The following is a 23,285-nucleotide window of genomic DNA, read 5'->3' as shown; positions in this document are numbered from 1 at the left end:
CCCCCCTCTCCCTCACCCCGTCCCTCTGCCCTTGTGTGGTGGGAGACACGGTTGTTTAGGCACTGAATTCGATTTAGTTGTATTGATGGTTGTTCTGCTCTTGCTGCCCGAGGTCTGCTTATGTAACACGCAGCAGACAGAGCCAGACAGAAACGCCCTCGGAACTCTGAAGCAAACCACTGACGGGTATTTTTGTCCTTTTTTGTGCCCCCAAAATTTTGGCTGCAGTTGTCTGTTGGAGATATTTTCCACTCAGTTATGTATGTGAATACCCAATAAGGCCCTTTCTCTCAAGATCTGTTGAAGACTGAACTGAATTGGGAATTCGTGGGCCCACGCTATGGGTTACGGATGCTGTACACTTCTTACTCTCTTCTAAATGGTTTGTTGGCTTCAGATGCAGTGGACTCCAGATACATCTTGTTTTAACTTGTCGTTTCTCTTTAGAAAGAGACGATAGCACGAGCTGTAGATGGCTGGAGACCTATAGGTGGCTGGAGCTATAGATGACCTCTTGCCTTGGGTTTCAGCTGTGTCCTGACTTTATCACAGTGCCTCATCTTTCCCTGTGCTCCTATTTCCATGTTTCTTCCCAGTCAACTCAATCTTCTTGATTTGAGGTTTCCAAATAGGACATGGAGATGAATCTCTATCTTTCTATTTATACTTATTCAAAATGCAGAATTAAAGCAGACTTTTTCTCAACTATTTTAGTTGTTAAATGCTTGTTCTTAACTAAAAAGCTTCCCTGTGGACTTAAGACACTCTCCAAATGAAAAGCAGTGTATCAGGGCAGAGACGCGCACAAGTTCTGAGGCTGGTCTGTTTGGGGTCAAAGTCTTGCTCCAGCACCAGCTACCCGTGTGATCTCAGGCAAGTTACTTAACCTCTTTTGGTCCCAGTGCCTTCATCTCTGAAGATGGAGTACAAGAGTACCTACTAAATGGAATTTTACAGAGGATGCTATCAGCCACAGTGTATAAAGCCTCTAGAACAATAACTGAAAAAAGAGCAAGTTTCAAAAAACATAGGTCCCTTTTATCCTGTATGTTATGAGTTTTCCGGGAACTACGCATGGTGTTTTTGCCTGGGGTTTTAGCCCTGTCTACTCTGCATCCAGCCCAGGAAAGTGCCTTTGTCCTTTCATCACTGATGAGTGAGAAACATCATTCAGATAAATGGACTTTCCTGGCTTTTAAGTCCACATCTAGCAATGTGAACTTATCACATTGCTATGTATCTTGAAGAAGAGCCCCTTTTGTGGCCCTTTTTGAAAGACTGAGGAAGACCTTCAAAGATATGTGTGATTAAGATGGCACATCCAGGTAACTTCTGGGTCTCGGGGCTGTGCTAGGGTGAAATAGTATGGACTCTTAAAGGCAGCGGAGAAGGCAATGGTTCCCTACTCCAGTACTCTTGGCTGGAAAATCCCATGGATGGAGGAGCCTGGTGGGCTGCAGTCCATGAGATCGCTAAGAGTCCGACAGACTGAGTGCCTTCACTTTCACTTTTCACTTTCATGCATTGGAGAAGGAAATGGCAACCCACTCCAGTGTTCTTGCCTGCAGAATCCCAGGGACAGGGGAGCCTGGTGGGCTGCCGTCTGTGGGGTCGCGCAGAGTCGGACTCAACTGAAGCAACTTAGCAGCAACAGCAGCTTAGAGGCAGAAGGAACCTGTAAGACTGTATTGCTGTTTCCCCACTCTCCCGTATCTGAGATCTCTACAACTCTACAACATGGAAGATACCATCTGAATGTCGAGAAGACCACAGTAAAGGCAGCCTTCTTATAGTGAGACCACCCTCCTGTCCTGTTGAGCGCCCCAGTTCCCCTTCTTTTGAACTTTCCACCTGTCAGTCCTCTAATGTGGATGCCCGGCACGACAGTGGGAATGGCAGGGCCTGCCCTCACCCGTCTCACTCTCTTGGCTTTGTTTCCAAGCGCCTACGTAAATGCTGACTGCCAAGAAGGTCAGGCCGTGCTTTGTAGGACTGCCGTACAGACCCCTGCATTCTTCCCAGGTCTTGTTTGCAGATGTTAAATTTAGATGAAGGGCTCGATCAAGCTTGCTTATGGTCAGTTCCCCAACTTTCATGGTTTTTCCGACACACTAGGAACACCCATCCATTTTGAACTCTATTATTAGAAAATGAAAGGAAACAAAATTGTTTAAAAACGTTTGACAGCTCGCACGTGTGTGACAAAGCACCAAAACTCCTCTGCTGTCAAGGATACTGTCTGTAGACATCAGTTAGGCTGAAAATGTGAAAGACATTTGAAGAGCACCTAGTATTTCCCATTCTCCTTCCCCTCTACCTTGATGCCACAGCATATGATTTTGAGTTGCTCATTAAGTACATGGCTCAGACATTAAAGAATCCACCTATGAGGCAGGAAACCTGGGTTTGATCCCTGGGTCAGGAAGATCCCTTGGAAAAGGGAATGGTTACCCACTCCAGTATACTTGCCTGGAGATTTCCCGTGGACAGAGGAGCTTGGCTGGCTACAGTCCATGGGCTTGCAAAAAGTCAGGTACAACTGAGCTACTAACACTTTAACACTTTAAGCACACAGACCAGCTTTGGTACTCAAAATCACAGCAAAAATTGACAGCTGTCTCTTGAGGGAAATGTTTCTGCACAGCTCCAAAACTGTTTTTTATATATTATGCTCAGAAGCCCTCAAAGAGCAAAATAAGAACAAAATGCAGTTGGTTGTAGCAGTGCTGAGGAGCAAAGTGAAAAACATAGGGCATAGATTTTTTTTTTTTTTTAATGTGGAACTCTTCCATGCCCTTTTAGACTGGGCAATTTTGTCCAGTCTAAAATTAATTCAACTTCAAATATGCACAGTTATACATAGCTCGGCAGGGGAAAAAACACTGATCATGTGAACAATTAAGAAAGCCACAATCTGGACCACTGCTGCTGCTGCTGCTAAGTAACTTCAGACCACTATTTTCCAGAAAATTATACCTATGTAACATTTAAGATCATTCAGACGGTAGAAGACAGTTGACTAGCACAGGCAAAAATATGCAAATTACGAAAGGAATATGGAGGTTGTTATTGAAAGATATTTTGTATTGGATGGACAGCCTTAGATCTCATATTCATTCTTGTAATCCCCTCTTTACGCTGCACTGGGCAAATATTTTTATAGAAACTACATTTGCCAATTTTCCATTTCAAAATACATGCTACTTAGCTTTCACTTGGTAAATTGCAGACCCTTGAATGTAGGACTACCCACAGCCATCACAGGGTCTCAGTATTTAGGTGCCCTCAACGGTTCTTTTCCTCCGCTCCCCAGCCTGGCTGGCACCTTTCTCTTTCACCCCGTTCTTATCTCTTTCTCTAGTCCCCTTTCATTTTTCTTTCTCGTGTCTCCTTTGTATTTCTCTCAATACCCACTAGGCATGCAGTAAATATTTATCATCTTAAAGTTTGTAATTTTCCTGCTTCATCCTACTGTTCCTGCCACACTGAAGGGCAAAAATAAATAAATAAATAACACCCCAAAGAGAAGACACACAGACCTATGGAAGTTGATACAAGAATGTCAATATATTCACACAAAAAAAGGACTGAAAGGCTTTTTCACCCCAACAGGCAACCAGAGATAAAGTTGCTGACCTTATTCTGTGCTTCTAGTCCACAAGCATAGATACAGAAAAGCTTTTGAAATTCAAGGGCATATAGAGATGAAGGAGAGGAAAAAAAGATTTGGTGCTACAGTGTATAAAATTTAAACTTTCTAGTTTATTAGATTGAACCATATGACGTTGCCATTTTTATAGATCAAAATAGTTGAATACCAGACTCAACCTAATAAATTTGGCTCAATTAGGGCTCAACCTAATAAAATTAACATACTCATGAAAAATTTTTTCTATCCATAGAAATAGAAGGCTGCTTCTAGAATCCGCCTGCAATGCAGGGGACCCTGGTTCAATCCCTGGGCCAGGAAGATCCCCTGGAGAAGGGAGAGGCTACCCACTCCAGTTTTCTTGGGTTTCCCTTTTGGCTCAGTTGGTAAGAATCCACCTGCAATGCGAGAGACCTGGGTTCAATCTCTGGGTTGGGAAAATCTCCTGGAAAAGGGCATACACACTTCAGTATTCTGGCCTGGAGAATTCCATGGACTATATATAGTCCATGGAGTCACAAAGTGTCAGACACAACTGAGCGACTTTCACTTTTACTTTAACATTTCTCCAAGATAGTTTAGCCCCAGGCTCTTAGCAACAGCACGTTCTTTCAGGGTAACCAACAGTAGCTTCCTTCTCAAGGGCAAAATCATAACAGGAAAGCCTTCCCTATAAGGAGCCTAATCTCCCATCACCAAGAGGAATCGTGTTCCTTTGCTTTTCCTTCTGTCTTGCATGGACTTGAAGCTCAGTTTGGAATCTGAGGCAGTAAAGATGGTTTTGCTGAGGCAGCAACAGGAAGATGAGTGACCCTGGGAAACCCCTACCTGGCAAATGAGCTTCCTGGAGCCCAGGGAGACTTTAATTAATGTTAATGGAGAAACCTCCTTCAAAACCTAATTAAGCACTTGAATGTGTTCTTAATGATCTCTGCTTCCAGAGTCGGGGTGCAGCGAGGGGAATTGATTTAACACCAGGAATAAAACTGTAGACGTTCACTGGTCCAGTCTGCTGCCTTTTCTGGGGAAGCTTTGCTTTCCCTGGTAAACAAGCCTTCCCCCGGATTTCTCACACACTCTGAAGCCTCTGTGGGCTCCTCACACTGCTCTCCTGAACTGTGCGATGCAAAGGTTAGCAGCTGAGCTAAAGGCCTCCCTGGATGCATAATAACAGTTACATAAAGCACTTTCCAAATACAAACAGACTCTGAGTACCCAATTATGCTGCAGGTGTTGTGCGTCGCCCAGCAAGAGAAAGGGTCCCACACTCTCTTTATCACCAGGCCAACAAGATGACAATTCCCTGTCCCCAGGGACAGAGGGCCTTCTCCAGCAACGCACGGTCCCCACCACCACAATTGGTATTGATTTTAGAAGACTATTTCCCATGATATGGTTCCTCGTTGTATGTGGATGCTCAGTTGTGTCCGACTCTTTTTCTTTTTTTGTCCAATTCTTTGAGACCCCGTAGCCCACCAGGCTCCTCTGTCCATGGGATTTCCCAGGCAAGAATACTGGAGTGGGTTGCCATTTCCAATTCTAGGGGATCTTCCCAGCCCAGGGATCAAACCCGCTTCCCTTGTGTCTCCTGCATTGGCAGGTGGGTTTTTTTAACCACTGAGCCACCTGGGAAGCTCAATAATAGATTGTAGCTGCCATTAACCTTCTTTGAGATTAATCTTCATTGATATAACTGTTTAGCCGGATTAACCAAAAAAATACAGGTTGATAAACAATGATACCACTCCTTTTTACCAATATATCTGGCCCAGGCCCATCACATAATACTTTGTAGATGTTGGTGGAAGGATCAAGTTAACATTCAATAAAAAAAAGGCAATCCATTCTTTCTGCCAGTGTGTTATACATAAAGAGCTTACATTATGAAACAGCTGTCTTTGCCAACACATAACATTAGCAAAATCTTATTAGGTTTTATTGTATTTTATTTTTCCTTACATATATATGTTTCTTTTATCCTTCCTAAAACCCTGTGAAGTTGGAATTGCTAACTGAAACTCAAATAAGTAATCTAAGTGCAAATAAATGCACTTCTTCAACCCATCCAAGTAATAAGTGACACTGCTCACAGCTTCTCTCAGATCCTTGTCACTTGAAGGGCTCCTATCTCTCCATTAGGTATTCTTTTCCATTCCGTTGTCAATCTCATCATGCAAATCTTGCATGTATTGGCTGTGGGGGGAATGTTGATTGTTTCAATCATACCTACACTCTTGTCTATGAAGACGTGAAAATCACCAGTACTATGCAAACTTGAATGATGTTATGAAGAAGACATTTCAGAAAAACTGTGTGCTCAAATTTTAACTTAAAGTGGCCATCAAGACTATTTGATCAGAAGGCCCAAATTCATTCATAATGATGTTTAAACGTTCTCGGCAGGCATGGTGTTTACCAAACACCTTTCTTGGAAGGATTTTTTACACACCTTGTGTCTTGAACATTTTTAGCTACGACAATTAGCCCATTCAGTAACTCTGCATAGATCAAGGCACAATGCTAGACAGAGCTGTTCAGTCAGTAAGTCATGTCCCACTCTTGGCGACCCCATGGACAGCAGTGCCCCAGGCCTCCCTGTCCTTCACTGTCTCCTGGAGTTTGCTCAAACTCATGTCCATTGAGTCGGTGATGCCATCCAACCATCTCATCCTCTGTCACCCACTTCTCCCACCTTTGATCTTTCCCAGCATCAGGGTCTTTTCCAATGAGTTGTCTCTTCGCATCAGGTGGCCAAAGTATTGAAGTTTCAGCTTCAGTATCAGTCCTTCCAACGAACATTCAGGGTTGATTTCCTTTAGGATGGACTGGTTTGATCTCTTTGCAGTCCAAGGGGCTCCAGAATCTTCTCCAGCACCTCTACAAATATCAGATAAAGTGCAGCTCTAATGAAGAGTCTAGTCTGAGAAGGAAATGGCAACCCACTCCAGTGTTCTTGCCTGGAGAATCCCAGGGATGGGGGAGCCTGATGGGCTGCCGTCTATGGGGTCGCACAGAGTTGGACACGACTGAAGCAACTTAGCAGCAGTCTGTGACAGACTGCCTCAACACTACCAGCCTCTAAGGAAAAATTAAGGCAAAAGCAGGTGTATCCTGGTTCACAGCCAGTCAGAACTGCAGGATTTGGGAGTAACTGCATTGCTTGCTAGAGGGAAAGACGGTCACTCTTTTTCTATAGGAAATATTGGGGGAAAATATTACATACAAGTGACAGTCTGTGTGGAAGTACACAGCATCTGTGATGTGTCAAATGGAAGATTTATAGGGAGGGACCGGAGCTTCGACTCAAACAAGAAGTGAACCATGGAATGATACACAACCTCAGAGAATTTTCTACCCTGTTCTGACGATATGTTGGCTTGCTCCATCTACACTCTTTATTTGGCCAAAAAGAAATATCCTGAAATGATATAACACAAAAATGTTTACATACCACATATACAGTGATGAATGGACCTTGTGCTTTTGAGAATATAGAATATCCAGCAGTCATCACAGAGGTCTCTTAGCTAAATGGCTGGGTGCACGGGAGTTGAAAATAGCCAACCTGCATGTAAGTTCTGGCCCCTTGGCTTAGCTTGCTCACTTCAGTTGGGGAGTTAGCTTTCTGGTCCTCATTTTTTCACTTCTGTTTAAAAAAAAGGATAAATACTGTTATTTATTTTGGGGGGTTTCTTGAGAGAATCAAGTGATGCTTTTATCAACAGCTTCTGGTGTGTGTATGGCTCAGTGGCAAAGAATCTGCCTGCAATGCCGGAGCTGCAGGAGACCCGGGTTCAATCCCTGGGTCAGGAAGATTCCCCTGGAGAAGGAAATAGCAACGCGCTCCAGTATGCTTGCCTGGAGAGTCCCATGGATGGAGGAGTCCGGCAGGCTACAGTCCAGTGGGTTGCAAACGTGAAAGTGAAGTCGCTCAGTTGTGCCCGACTCTTTGTGGACTATAGCCTGTCAGGCTCCTCTGTCCATGGGATTTTCCAGGCAAGGGTACTGGAGTGGGTTACCATTTCCTTCTCCAGGGAATCTTCCCAACCCACAGATTGAACTCAGGTCTCCCCCATTGCAGGCAGATGCTTTCCCATCTGAGCCACCAGGGAAGCCTTGCTGCTGCTGCTGCTGCTGCTAAGTCTCTTCAGTCGTGTCTGACTCTGTGCGACCCCAGAGACAGCAGCCCACCAGGCTCCCCCGTCCCTGGGATTCTCCAGGCAAGAAAGGGAAGCCTTAGTGGGTTGCAAAGAGTCAGACAAACCTGAGTGACTGAGCACAGACAAGTGCTCCAAGTGTCAGTGCTTATCAGCTTCATTTTTCATAAGGTGCTATTTTTATAAGATCTGGAATCACCAATTTGCTGTAATCGTCATCATATTTCTTCAAATCTATAGTGGGAAGCTGGCGTTACATTTTTCCAGACGGTTGGGCTTTGAATTTCAGCCATCAGGACCTTACATTTTGTCACGTACTCACCTTATTCCACAGTGAATAAACGGCCTCTCACACGGGAACTTGTGAAAGAAACAGGTTATTGGACAGTTGTTCACCGAACAGAAGCAACTTCCATCTAAATGTTAACAAATTCCAATAAGCAAGCAATTGACCTTGTTTCACTCTTGTAACAGCATACATTTTCCGGCTGAAACTGACTTTAAACCATGAAGAACATGTTGAATTGTAAGGAATAAAATCGAACCGTAATTTTGACAGGATTTCCTGATTTCTGGACTTGATATCACACAAACAATGCTGCTTTCTGATCTTTCCCACCCAATGTCTCCCGGCCAGTCGGCTACTTTGGCCTTGGTGTGTGTTTAAATGAAGGCATTCACTCCGGTAAATCGCCCTCCTCCCCACTCACTGACCCTCAAGAAAACAACCTTCATGAAGGGAGCTAAAATGTTCTCAAGGCTCTTGGAGTCATCATTCTACCCATAAAGAGAAAACATAAAGAGGGTGCATGGCTGTGGAAAGCAGTCAGGCGTTTCTATTTTTAACTTGGAAGGAATAGCTCAGTTCTAAGTCCACTGTAAGAGGAAAGGCAGGAGCTGCTTTTCCTTGATGAGATAATGAAATCTGGCCAACTGTAAAGAACTGTGTGTGTCTATGTATCCATGTGCATGCCTGTGTGTATATGTCTGTGTCTGGATGTGTGTCAGAACACTTTATAAATAAATACCTACGAAAGGGAACTATATTCAGATTTTAAATGGACATAGTGAAATGTTTATCAAGTGCATTTTCAAAGATAAATAATTTGGGTGTCCATTCTACGTAATTTAATAGTCGAATAAATGTTCACAGGAGAAATAGAGAAAGAGCAGGACTGAGGGCCAGGACTACGGAAAGCAGCTTCCTGATTCGGTTGGTGATGGCTGTTAGTTTCAGTGACAGGCAGTGGATGCACACGGCTGAGCATGTAGTACAGTTGTTTGCAGACATAATCCTGACTCTTTTCTCATTAACAACAGCATTACTCATATCACCGGTGCTTGGAGTTACGAGCGTGTGTTAATAAGATCACAAACATTGCGATCGTTCGCTGTAATGAAAATCTTTCACTATACAGGAAAATGCATAGATAGCAGTTGCTGAAGTATCTTCTTGAGATGAAACAAAGTACAAAGCGTTAAAAATGTTCAAATCTCCAACGCCTATCCCCAGAAGACCCAGGAACAACCTACATAAACTCTCAGAAGTTAGTGTTTTCTTTACACGGGAGGTCTGTGGGGTACACCAGAGCACATTTTGTTCAGGGCAGGAGTGCAGGGTAAGGTGGCCTGAACTCAGCCAGGCTTGGCTGTATTCTCTGCCCGTGGGACTTGGGCATTGATGAAATTCTCTGAATCGTAATTTTCACCTCATGAAACTGGGACAACTGCATTCAGCTGATGTAGGCAAGGCTTTGATACCTAGGTGAGGAGCTGAGCACAGGCATCCCTCGGTTTTTCGGCATTTGCTTCCTTTTAGAGTTTTTTTACGAACTGAACGTTTGCGGCAACCCTGGTCTCAGGTTTGTCGGCAACATTTTTCCAACAGCACCTGTCACGTGTGGGTAGTTCTAATACCTTTTCATTACTGTGATATCTGTTACGGCAACCTATGATCAGTGACCGTTGATGTTATTTTCATAGCTGTTTCGGGGACCCACAGTCCCTGCCGTATAAGATGACCAAATTAACTGACAGAGTGTGCGCGCGTTCTGACTGCACCACTGAGAGGCCATTCCCCGGCTCTCTCCCTCTCCTCAGGTCTTACCTGAAGCACAGCAACATTGAAATTAGGCCAATTAATAACCCTAAAATGGCCTCTAAGTGTTCACATGAAAGGAAGAGTCAGATGTCTCTCACTGTAAATCAAAAGCTAGAAATAATTAAGCTTAGTGAGGAAGGCATGTCGAAAGCTGAGACAGGTTGAATCCTAGGCCTCTTGTGCCAAACAGCTAGGCAGGCTGTGGATGTTAAATGGAAGGTTCTCAAAGGAAATTAAAAATGCTCCTCCAGCGAACACACCAATGATAAGAATGTGAAACAGCCTTACTGCTGATGTGGAGAAAGATTTAGTGGTCTAGAGAGGTCAGACCGGCCACAACATTCCCATAAACCAAAGCCTCTTCCAGAAGACCTCAGCTCTTTTCAACTGTAAAAGGCTGAGAGGGAGAGGAAGCTGCAGAGAAAAACGCTGAAAGCTGCAGAAGGTGTTGCTTCATGATGTTTAGGGAAAGAAGTGGTGGCCATAACACAGAAGTTCAAGATGAAGCAGAAAATGCTAATGTAGGAGCTGCAGAATTTTCAGAAGATCTTCTGAGAGTATTAATAACGGTGGTTGCACCAAACAACAGATTTTCAATGTAGACAAAACAGCCTTCTGTAGGAAGACACCTACTGGTATCTGGGACTCACATAGCTGGAGAGGAGAAGTCAGCACCTTGCTTCAAAGCTTCAAAGGACAGGCTGCCCCTCTTGTCAGGGACCAATGCAGCTGGTGGCTTCCAACTGAAGCCAGGACTCATTTATCATTTTGAAAATGCCATGACCCTTAAGAATTATGCTGAACTGCCCTTTCTGGAAAAACAATGGAAACAGGGAGAGACTTTTGGGGGCCTCCAAAATCACTGCAGATGGTGACTGCAGCCATGAAATTAAAAGACACTTGCTTCTTGGGAAAAAAAGCTATGACCAACCTAGACAGCATAGTAAAAAGCAGAGACATTACTTTGCCAACAAAGTCCATCTAGTCAAAACTATTATTTTTCCAGTAGTCATGTATGGGTGTAAGATTTGGACTATATAAAGAAAGCTGAGCACTGAAGAATTGATGCTTTTGAACTGTGGTGTTGGAGAAGACTCTTGAGAGTCCCTTGGACTGTAAGGATATCCAACCAGTTCATCCTAAAGGAAATTAATCCTGAATATTCATTGAAAGGGTTGATGCTGAAGCTGATACTCAATACTTTGGCTACCTGATGCGAAGAACTGACTAATTCGAAAAGACCCTGATGCTGGGGAAGATTGAGGGCAGGAGGAGAAGGGGACGACAGAGGATGAGAAGGTTGGATGGCATCACTGACTCAATGGACATGATTTTGAGCAAGCTCCGGGAGTTGGTGATGGACAGGGAGGCCTGGTGTGCTGCAGTCCATGGGGTCGCAAAGAATCGGACACGACTGAGTGACTGAACTGAACTGAACCCTTCTTGTGCTCTATTAATGGAGTGAAAAAGCCTGGATGTCAACAGATCTACTGGAAACATGATTTACTATTTTAAACCCACTCTTAAGACCCAATGCACAGGAAAAAAAAATATTCCTTTCAAAATATTACTACTCATTTATAAGGCACCTAAAGGAGAACTCTGATGGGGCTGGACAATAAGATTCATGTTGCTTTCATGCCTGTTGACACCACATCTATTCTTCAGCCTGTAAATCAAGGGGAAACTTCAAGTCCCATTATTTAAGAAATTCATTTTGTAAGGCTATCACTGACCTAGATAGTGGTTCTGCTGATAGATCTGGGCAAAGTCAAAGGAAAAACTTCTGGAAAGGACTCACCTCTCTAGGTATCATTAAGAATATGTCATGATTCATGGGGAAAATGCAACTATGAACATTAACAGAAGTTTGGAAGAAACTGATTCCCACCCTCTGGATGACTTTGAGGGGTTCAAGACGCCAGTGGAGGAAATCACTGCAGATGTGACAGAAACAGCAAGAGAGCTGGAATTAGAAGTGGAGCCTGAAGACACAGCTGAATTGTTACAACCTCCTGGTCACACTTGAAAGGGTGAGTAGCTGCTTCTTATGGGCGAGCAAAGAAAGCGGCTTCATGATCCAGAAACTGATCCAGATTGTTGAAATGACAACAGAAGACTTAAAATCTTGCATCGACTTAGTTGATAAAGCAGTGGCAGGGTTTGCGAGGACTGGCTCCAGTTTTAAAAGAAGTCCTGCTGTGGGCGAAATGCCACCAAATAGCATTGCCTGGGACACAGAGATCATTTGTGGAGAGAAGGGTCAATCGATATGGCAGACCTCACTCTAGTTTCCTTTTAAGACATTGCCGCAGCCGATCCAGCCTTCAACAACCTCCTGCCCTGATCAGTCAGCAGCCAACATGGAGGCAAGACCCCCCCACCAGGAAAGGCTGAGGATCAGACATCACTCATCGCTGCCTTCTCCAAACCAAAGCACCTCCTGGTAGCTCACGGTCCACCATGTCTTGCCTGGTTTTGTTTAACAATACTATGCTTGGTGCCAGGGAAAATGTCTCATCACGAAGCTTTCAAGCTGCCCTCCACCCCTGGTGGGAATTCCCTACGGCCAGGCCGATAGGTGACTCTCAATAAATAGATGCAGATTAATGGATGGATCGGACGATACCTTTGAAGCCAAGGCTGGAAGCAACCCGTCAGCTCCTGCGTCAGTTGCAGCCTCCCAGCATGTACACTGTCGGTACTGTGCGTGAAACACGTAACTAACGCACACCTCCTGTGTAGCTCAGGGAACCCTGCTCAGGGCTCTGCTCTGACCTGACTGGAAAGGATCCAGATGGGTGGCTGATTCCCTTTGCTGTACGACAGAAACCGACACAACCAGGTAAAGCAAAATTAATTTAAAAAACCCCACCAGGTGGCTCCTCGCAGGCACTGATCTGGCTGTGATCCTGTTAGCTAAGGACCAGGTGTCGATAAGCGGCTTGTCTCAAGGGCCACGTGGCAGGCCACACTGCTGTGCCCCTAAAACACCGGCGTGGGCATCGTCATCTCCATAAGGAGCTGTCCTCTCTCCCATCCCTGGCCCTCAGAACAGGACCTGCCGGAATAAAGCAGAAAACCACAGTGAGCGCTGTTGAGTGTGGGCTTGGTGACAAAGGACCGGAAGTGCTGCTTCCCACCCATGGGAAAAACAAAGAACGCAGTGTCCATTCAACCGAGGGGCAAAGACATCATTATTGTTTTAATCGACAACGCTTGAGGCTCTAATGGGCTTCCCAGGGGGATCTGATGGCAAAGAACCCGCCTGCCAATGCAGGAGATGGAAGAGACGTGAGTTCAGTCCCTGAGTTGGGAAGACCCTCTGGAGAAGGAAATGGCAACCCACTCCAGTATTCTTGCCTGGAGAATCCCACGGACAGAGGAACTTGGCGGGCATAGTCCATGGAGTCTCAAAGAGTTGGACATGACTGAAGCAACTTAGCACGGCGTAGCACATGCCTCTGATATCATAAAGGATTTCTTACCATGTATTATTCATCAGAAATGTCTTGACAATACTGCAAAGAAGTAGAAAACTTAGATGCATACCCTGGGCATTTTATACGCTAGTATTATAGTACAAGGTTATGTAAAATGATCAGATTGTTAGATAACTCATTTTACTTTATTACTGAAAGTTTTCCATATTTTACTTTGGGGTCTAAGATAAAATTATGCCTTGATTTTCTTTAGACCTTTGTTATGTGTTTCCATTAAGTGAAGGAGTTATAGGGTATCCCATTCTATTTAGTTTTGTGAAAAAAAAGAATACATCTGCATTTTTTAGTTAGTGTATTGGTTACCTATAATAGTTCTACTGAATGCACTGGTATTTTTGAGACATGCTCTAGATTCTGGGTTATGACATTCATTTATTGATCAACTGCTCCATGAATTTGTTTACGAGTCCTATAAAATAAGTAGAGTCTCTTGTACTAACTCCCGTTTCCTTGCTGAATGCATTATTCTGGCCATGCTAAAGCTAGTCTCAGATTTATCTACAGACTTACTTCCATTTCCTTCTTCAAAAAGTTGAGTTCCCAGCTTTTTAATCCATTTCAACATTCTCAACCCACTTAACGGGACTCCAGATTGAATTTATGTCGAAGTGTTTCCTAGCTGTCTTTTAAAAGCTATAAATTCTAATGGGATCATTGGCACTTTGATGGGAGTTAATAAAGACCTTGTTAAATACATGGTATATCTAGAGGACCATGGGACATAATACTGCCGCATTTTCAAGGTGTTAACTGGCTGACAGTCTACAGAAGAAGCTGCTGTTTGCCCCCTTCCTTCCCTGACCCTTGAAAAGGCTGTTGAGAAAGCTGCTGTTATGTCCACCCATGGCCAACATGCAGAAGTGGTTTCCATTGAAGGACTTCTTTCCTTTTTTTTTTTTAAATTTTTCAATAGACTCGTTTACTGTCTTGGAGCTACAGTGTTATTAAAATGCTGAGCATATTCCCTGTGTCCTCTTGTTCACTTCACGCCTGAGTTTTTCCAAAGTTATGCCATGTGCATCATCTTTAAAGCTCCATCTGCAGTCCAAGACCCAGGGTTTCGAGGGCTCCTTCGAGCCGTGTAAAATGACAAGCTTCATTCAAGGAGTCCATCACGCGAATGCAGCTGCAATGTCAGAGCTGCCCATAAAGAAAGGGAAAGCCTTGCCTGATGTTTTGGCAATTCTCAGCGGTCCCTGAAGAGATACTAAATACACTGTTGGTTTTCCCAGCCAGATAAAGAGGAAAGTGCTGGTGTGATGATTCAGCAACTTCAGGGTCAGGTGTTTTTCCAAATACTCCCTGGCCTCACGCTCCCGTCGCTCATCGCTGGGTTCTTGCTGCCTGACCTTCCTCTCTGATGCCCACGGCAAGGCTACTGACAGCTTGGTCCCTAACATGAGCTTTCACGTCTCCCACTTCTGTCCTTATGAACATTCATTTCAGAAGCGCCATAGAATGGTTTTGGAAAGGGATGAGCTAGTGTAATCTGACTCCTGGACACTTCTTGCTGTAACCCCAACCAGAGCAACTCATGCATCTCAAATGGTAGGTTCAGAGCAAATCCCTCCCTCGCGGCTCTGCAGGCCTCCCTGAGTCCTACTCATTGGATCACCTCCTGCCTCCTCTTTGTGCAGAGATCCTTCTCTGCTTACAACCCCACCCCGTGTTGTTTCTCAGCATCCAAACCACAGTATCTGCTTGGAAAGAGAGATTCAACTCATGAAGCAGGGTTTTCAGTTTTTATTTCTAGGCTTTATTTGTGCTCCCCTAAGGGAGTTTGCTGATACCTCTGAAGGGACCCATAGGACCCAATATCTTGGAAGCACATCAGAGTTCACAGTTTGAGTCCATTCTCTGCAGGATCTCAGAGTCAAGCAGACTGGCTCACAGGAACCAAATAGCCAGAGAGTACAGTGGACACCTGGAGGTTTCCTTGGAGGCTCAGATAGTAAAGAATCCGCCTGCAATGCAGGAGACCCAGGTTCAATCCCTGGGTCGGGAAGATCCGCTGGAGAAGGGCATGGCAACCCACTCCAGTATTCTTGCCTGGAGAATCCTATGGGCAGAGGAGTCTGGCAGGCTACACTCCACGGGGTCACAAAGAGTCGGACATAACTGAGCAAATAAACGCACACACACACTCTGCATACCTGAAGGCCATGGTGTGAAATTCCAATAAGAATTCTATGGATGGTCATTTTCTCCCAGCTACACCCAGGGCGCCAAGAAAATAAAAGTGTGCACAAGGTCCCATTATGGGAGTCGAGAAAGGGAGGCAGACAAGCAGGGTGTCATCTTCAGCATGAGTCCACAGGAAGAGAACATTCGGGAGCTTCAGAGGGATGGGCTTAAGATCGGGGGCAGGAAGGTTTACAGGTGAAATCACACGGGATGGGTAGGAACCGCCCAGGCCGAGGGCTGTGTGCGCGGGGTGGATGAGGGAGCAGGGTGCAAGGTCTCAGGGGATGAGGCGCATCACTGACCCTGCACATCACCCTCCGCGGCCACGGGGAGTGGGGGGAGGGTCTGAGACTGGAGCGCTCAGCTGGGCAAGATCACAAAGCTCTGAGTGCAGTTAGGGAGTTTGAACTCCCTCCTGAGTGCCGTGGAGAGGCCCCAGGTGATGTAAAGTGGAGTGCTGATACCACCAGATGGATTTCACAGTGGTTACCCCAACTGCCGGGTGGGAGCCAGCACGTAGGGGCATTACGACTGAAACACAGAGGCACGTCCCTGGATGCGGCATTGCTAGGCGAGCAAGGGGGATGGCTGGAACAGCAGTGCCAACCGAAATCCAGAGGTTGGCAGACTTGGTACTCAGGAAGCAGGCTCGCAGGCCCTGGGCCAAAGAGCCTGGGTAAAGTGCTGTGGGAGAGAGCAGAAGGGGCACTGGGTGGCCCCCAGATTTCCCACATCCCACTTCTCTCTGAAGAGCAGACGCTGGATTCCACTCCAGACTTGCAGAAGCTAAGATGCTAAAGAGCGTGGACACAGAGACACACAGAATGCAGCTTGTACGCAGAGCAGATGAGGGCGAAGGAGAAGGGGTGCCCTGGAAACGCAGATCCAGGTTTCCCTGAGTCCTAAAGACTCAGCTGAGTCCTGAGAGTCGGCGATTTACCTGAAAGACCGTGCGTTCGAAAGCTCAGGACAGAAGCCCAGGGCACACCGACGCCTGGGGAAACAACGGTCAGGGCAAAACGACGGACTGGCGGAGCAGGAGGAAGCCCAGGATGGGCAGGGTTCTCGTAATCGGGGGGGCCAGCATTGCAAGAGATAGTTTATTAATCAGAGTCAATCATTGCTGCCAAGAGGGCAAATAAGAAAACAGCCCATTTTAGCAGCTGGGGTTGTCATCACAGAGGCCAGGTTGCTTAGAAAAAGCAAATCTCCGAACGGTGGTTCGGGCTGACAGCAAACCATAGTGAGATGAGGGGAGGAGGTAAGATGTGGCCGGGACGGCATTGTCTCAGACAGCGCAGGGCGTCTATTGATGGTGGAAGGAGGGAAAGGAGCAGCCCGCTGGCCCTGTGCCCCCCAGACCGTGGGCACACTGCCGATCCTTCTCTGGTTCCCTTTGTTACCGAGATCATCACTGATTGGGCGCAGCCTCTAGTCCAGGAAGCTCCCAGAGTGGATTCGCCTCTTGTCATCATTGCCCGTCGAGGGTCTGTGGACCTCCAGGTACCACCCCTGAAGGGCAGACGGGCCAGGCCAGGACTGCCTTTTCATCCGTCACCCATGCCCTCCCCTGAAGGGACTGCGCCCAGGGCTCTGGGCTTGCAAACCTAGGGCGGTGCCGGGAAGTGAGGGCCGTCGTTCTGAAGTTCAGGGGATTAGACCAAGTGTCATAACAGGATCGGCAAAGTGGGTCACGGAGAGAAAACAGGAAGGCATTTGCATTTTGTTTCAGAGATGGAGCCAAGCTGCAGCAGGACGAGGTGTGCCTGCTGACACCCTGAATCTCCGGCGGATCAAGGAGTCTGTCTCCTTAGGCTGCCCGTCTCAGCATCCTCGGAGGAGGAGGACTTGGCTCAACCTGCAGGCAGGGTTTGTTTTTTTTTGTTTGTTTTCCTCTTAAAGCACGGCAGTCTTTCCAGTCTCTGGGTGCAGCCTGTGCTTTAGCCAGACGCTGACACAGATTTAGACGAAAGACGTTCAGATATATGAATGTGAAGATGTATGCTGACTTTCTCCTCCACTTAGAATTGTAACAACATGCCTGGCGCATCAAAGTGCATTAGCCGGAGGCCGTCACCGCGGCAGACCATTGCTTGCATAACCAATTATTTCCCCCCGCACCCACCCCACACGCTCAAAACACAGGCCACACACACATGAGAGCTGACAGCCAAGAAGCTCGTAACATGCATCAACACAGGCTACCCGTGGAAAAAGGGGCAGTGCTTAGTAACACTCATGGGAAAGGGGAGAGAAAGCAGCTTTCCTCTAAGGTGAGAATGACGACCCCTTTCAGTACCTGACATTTTTCTTCATAATGAAAAACTGTGACCGACATTATTTTTTTCAGCCTGCTAACATGTATTTGCAATATAAATTGGTTCCCATGGCACCCCACTCCAGTACTCTTGCCTGGAAAATCCCATGGACGGAGGAGCCTGGTGGGCTGCAGTCCATGGGGTCGCGAAGAGTCGGACGACTGAGCGACTTCCCTTTCACTTTTCACTTTCATGCACTGGAGAAGGAAATGGCAACCCACTCCAGTGTTTTTGCCTGGAGAATCCCAGGGACAGGGGAATCTGGTGGGCTTCCGTCCATGGGGTTCACAGGGTCGGACACGACTGAAGCAACTTAGCAGCTTGCTCTAAAACGTGGATATAGATTTGGGAGTATGAAGACAAGTATACTTAAATGAGACTCTAAACCCCATGGGGAAAAATACAAGTCTTGGGCATTTTGTGACAGGCTCTCCAGGAGATAAGCCAGGTCACTGGGACCTCCCAGAATCAGGACCTGGTGTGCGCTGACCTCACGTGCAAGGACGAGGCTGAGAACCGTGATGCAAGTTTTAATGAGCAGAATGGTGGCTGTTTCAGGCTCCTCCCGCTGCCCACATAAAGCGCCCCCTCCCAGAGTCCCGCGGCTCAACCTCACTTCCCACCATCGGGGAACAGACATCTCTCGACTTAGTCTGTCTCTGGGGATTTCCTCTCAGCCATGTTCCTGCCTCCTGCCAGTTGCAGCCAGAACTTTTTATGAAAACTGAGAATCATCTTTAAAAAAATAAGTAAATTCATCAAGAGTCTGGTGTAAGAGTCAAGTGGATCACAGTTCCCTGGGGTCCCCTCCTTGCCTCGCACCATCCAATAGGCCCCAGTAACCGAGGCAATGTGTAAAGTGATACTGGTGCAGAGAAGACCCAGGGACCAGCCAGAGGTGGGAGCAGGGGCAGGGCTGCCCGCTACAGCCCACAGCACAGAGTTTCAAGGGAAGATAAGAAAGTGTGGGTCTAGGATGGAGTGACTTGCCAAAAAAAAAAAAAAGGTTACGACTGGATCAGTGCCTGCCTCCCCCAGTAATGTGCTGAGTTATTAGAATACCGCCTGAGAGGGCAGGGATTGGGGGTTGCCGTCAGCTGTGATCTTTCCCAGCCCCCCTTCTCACTTTAAAATGAGCGGCTCAGCTGGGCATTCCGTAGGACCTTTCCCCCCTGAACTGCCCTCCTCCCCTCAGGGACTCCAGAGACCTGGCCCCTGCCTTGTCATCCTCACTTTGCTCGTCTCAGAAGAGTCCCAGCCGCCCGGGGGCCCAGGAAGGGAGTGCTGGCCTGAACTCCATGCAGTTGCTACAATAATCTCTCTATAATCGGGTTGTTTATTTGTAGAATATTTCCCAAAACTGTCTCAAGGGTTTCATGGGGGAAAATAACAAATGAGAAAATGCTCTGGGAGAAAAAGAGGAAACTGGTATGCAACTGTTTACGTGCAAATGTCCTTCTTACACGGTCCACTGTAGCAGTCTAGCCTAGTTCATCTGCTCCTTGTCTAGATTGTAACTGGAGCATATTTCCTGGTGCCTGCAGGCTGGGCACTGTCAGGCCAAGTGGTACGCTCAGCTGCAATTTCCAAGGGGGGGAGCGTGCAGTGGGGTGGGGGAGGGCTGTCCTCCTGGAACATAGTTACCTAGCAACGAAACTGCTTCCGGGGAGAGAGGAAGTGCAAGCCCTCCAGGAGAAGGGGGTTAAAAGTAGTTTAACCGTCCGTTTATCACCAGAAGACCTTAACTCTATTTTGTTCCTTCCCCAAATTATTCTTTAGCCTCATAGAGCCATTTATACTATTCAGTGACACGTGAAAAGTGATGGTCCAGTATATCACTGAAGGAGAAGGCTAAGCCATTACAAAAGAGATTTCTGGCCTTCCTTATACGTCCTTCTTACGAAGGAAGACAAGTGTTCATTTTTCATCACGCGCTTCTGTCTGCAAATCCTTCTGTTGTTCAGTCACTAAGCCCTGTCGACTTTTTGTGACCCCCAAGGGCTGCAGCACACCAGGCCTCCCTGTCCATCACCAACTTCAGGAGTTTACTTAAACTCATGTCCATTGAATCAGTGATGCCATCCAACCTTCTCATCCTCTGTCGTCCCCTTCTCCTCCTGCCTTCAGTCTTTCCCAGCATCAACGGTCTTTACCAATGAGTCAGCTCTTCGTATCAGGTGGACAAAGTATTGGAGCTTCAGCTTCAGCATCAGTCCTTCCAGTGAATGTTCAGGGTCATTCTGTTTCCCACCAGAAAACACCTAACTTTCTCAACGCCCACCCCTCAAAAAATTCTTAAAGGGCAGCGTTGGAAAGTGTCTCAGAGCCGTTTATTTCTCTCTCCTTTTCCTGACACAAGAATCCTCCTTACAGATATTGGCAAGAGTTACCTAGATTCTGTTTGGATTCTGGTTTGTCCGCTTATTTCTATCACTGATTATTATCCCTGTGCTAATGCATCTGCTGAGAATTACATGGGGGAAAAATCTATGTCAGTTGCTTAGACCAGAGTGTGATACACACTTCCTATTATTCTTGCTATTATTGTCTGGTATTTATGATCTCTCAGTGTACATTTAACTGCAAACCACCCACTTTTCCAGGTAGGACATAGGTAACAAAATCTTACCTGAATAGTATTAACCCTGAAAATAGGAAAATAGAACCAAGCATCAGGGAAATACCTGAGTCACAGCCGTGGCTACAGTGGGATACTTTGTCATCGTTTTATTGAGACCTAGGTTCAGTTTGTTCCCTTATAATACAGAAAAGCCTATTTTTTTTTTTTTCCAACATTTGTTTTCCAAAATACCTATCAAGGACAGAGGGTTAGATGAGATCATAGCCCTTTCACATGTCGTTAAGTTAAGCAAATGCTTATCAAATAAATATTCCTGCCGATCCCAGAGGCTGAAGGTCCAAGATCTGATGAGCGGTCCTAACTCCTTGTCCTCACCACTGTAAGCTTTCTGATTTAGCCTGGGTGTTTCCGGGCTTTCAGACGGAGAGATCCTCAGGGCCTCTGATGTGAGACAAGAATGTCAGGGCCCACCGCTGTCCGCCCAGGGCCCAGGAGTTCAAGCTTAAACCAGGGCATCCTCGTTGCCGGGGACTCAGCGCCACCTAGTGTCTGTGGTTGGAATAGCCGGCGTCTTCAGAGCTCTGGTCCTGCAGAACAACCAAAAAAAGCACCAGTTCAGTTCAGTTCAGTTCAGTCGCTCAGTCGACCCCACTCTTTGGGACCCCACGGACTGCAGCACACCAGGCCTCCCTGTCCATCATATGTCCAAGAGTTTACTCAGACTCATGCCCATTGAGTCGGTGATGCCATCCAACCATCTCATCCTCTGTCACCCCCTTCTCCTCCTGCCTTCAATCTTTCCCATCATCAGGGTCTTTTCCAATGAGTCAGTTCTTCACATCAGGTGGCCAAAGTATTGGAGTTTCCAGCTTCAGCATCAGTCCTTCCAATGAATGTTCAGGACTGATTTCCTTTAGGGTGGACCAGTTGGGTCTCCTTGCAGTCCAAGGGACTCTTGAGTCTTCTCCAACACCACAGTTCAAAAAAGCATCATCTTTTTACAAACAAAACAAAACTTTTTTTGTCCTTTTGTAAAAAAAAAAAAAAAATCTCCCCATGTAAAAGAAATGGCATCACCGATGCAATGGACACGAACTTTGGCAAACTCCAGGGAGTTGGTGAGGGACAGGGAGGCCTGGTGTGCTGCAGTCCTTGGGGTCTCAAAGAGTCGGACATGACCGAGCGACTGAACAGCTGCAGGGCCCAGCACCTCGCACCTGCAGTAAATAACCCCAGTGGATCCACACGAGTGTTTCCTTTCTTGTCTATCAGTGGATTCTGAAAACTTCAGGTCCTGCTCAACTTCACAGGTTTTCACTTGAGCTGGGGCTTCCCACGTGGCCCTAGTGGTAAAGAATCCACCTGCCAATGCAGGAGACGTAAGAGATGTGCGTAGGATCCCTGAGTGGGGAAGATTCCCGGGAGGAGGGCAGGGCAACCCACTCCAGTACTCTTGCCTGGAGAATCCCATGGACAGGGGAGCCTGGGGGGCTACAGTCCACGGGGCTGCAAAGAGTCGGACACGACTGCGGTGACTTAGCACGTGCACCCCTGACGCTCGAGCGCCCCCATCACCTGTCGCGTCCTCCGAAGGGCTCCGTAAACAGTGTTCCGCTGCTGCTAAGACATCGCCCGCAGCTGGCCTTGCGTCATAGGCTTTCTCCAAGTGCGCGTCTTCTCAGGAGCCACTCGAAGCTCCAGCATGCTTCTCCCAGGACAGCGTGTCCTCCGTTGGTCAGAACTGTTGTCATCCCACCCTATTTCTGATTCTTCTCTGTTTCAGATCGTCTACAAAGCCTGGCTGTGTTCCCAGTACTTTGAAGTCGCGCAGCTGAACTGCAGAAAGACGATCCCTTGCAAGCAATACTGTTTGGAGGTTCAGACGCGGTGTCCGTTCATATTGCCCGACAATGACGAGGTCATCTACGGGGGCCTCTCCAGCTTCATCTGTACAGGTACAGTGCTGGGCGGGGCGGGCTCCCAGCCCAGGTGGCGGACTCGCGTTGGCACCCGGGGCTTGTTTGCTTGGGGGTCTCCTCCTACTCACGAAGCCCTGAAGGCTCGGCCAGGACTGTTCCATGCTTCAATTCACAGACCCCCCAAAAGGACCCGAAACTGACTCGGAAGTGCCATGCGATGTCATGTCTGTCTGTGACCACCATCATTACGTTCGTAAAAGGGTAACATGGCAACATGTCAGCCAACGTTAGATTTGTTCCAAATTTGACTTAGAGATGGTTGGGTTCCACCTGCCTTATCTGTGTGTTAGCCTGAGAACAGATGAGGAGATAAGGCCAGTAAAAGTACATTTGTTCTTCAAACCAGCAATAAGTTGAGATCAGAATGCCATCACTGAATATTTGGGAATCCGTTTCTTCTTTCCCGAACCGTCAGTTGCACTTCTGTTCTTTTTATTTCTTCTCAAAAGTGTGCAGAATAAATTCTGAAGTCATTTTGCCCCTAGGGCCTGTGAAATTTTCTGACCAAAAAAAGGTGCTAATAAATACTTATTTACTTAGCTTAAATAAGTGTAGGTATTTAAGTATATACTTGTGAAAGTTGCTCAGTCGTGTCCAACTTTTAGCGACCCCATGGACTGTAGCCCACCAGGCTCCTCTGTCCATGGAATTCTCCAGGCAAGAATACTGCAGTGGGTTGCTATTTCCTTCTCCAGGGGATCTTTCCAATTCAGGGATTGAACCTGTATCTCCTTCATTGAAGGCAGATTCTTTACCATCTGAGCCACCAGGGAAGCCCAAGTATATACTTAAATGTGTGTGTGTGTGTATGTT

The 23,285-nt window shown here is 46.6% G+C and overlaps 1 protein-coding gene across 1 annotated transcript in view; it reads left to right on the top strand.

The window, feature by feature from the left end:
- The window catches only part of NALF1 (NALCN channel auxiliary factor 1), a 610,127-nt gene that overhangs the window by 561,398 nt on the left and 25,444 nt on the right, over nucleotides 1-23,285 (top strand). Inside the window, exon 2 of the mRNA XM_052650287.1 lies at nucleotides 22,277-22,448. Coding sequence (XP_052506247.1) covers nucleotides 22,277-22,448 — 172 coding nt within the window. The remainder of the gene's footprint in view (nucleotides 1-22,276; nucleotides 22,449-23,285) is intronic.

Source organism: Budorcas taxicolor, chromosome 12 (assembly GCF_023091745.1).
Source record: "Budorcas taxicolor isolate Tak-1 chromosome 12, Takin1.1, whole genome shotgun sequence".
In the NCBI taxonomy this organism is placed as follows: domain Eukaryota; kingdom Metazoa; phylum Chordata; class Mammalia; order Artiodactyla; family Bovidae; genus Budorcas; species Budorcas taxicolor.
Note: the sequence above shows the minus strand (reverse complement) of the source record. Positions and strands in the feature narration are given on the sequence as shown.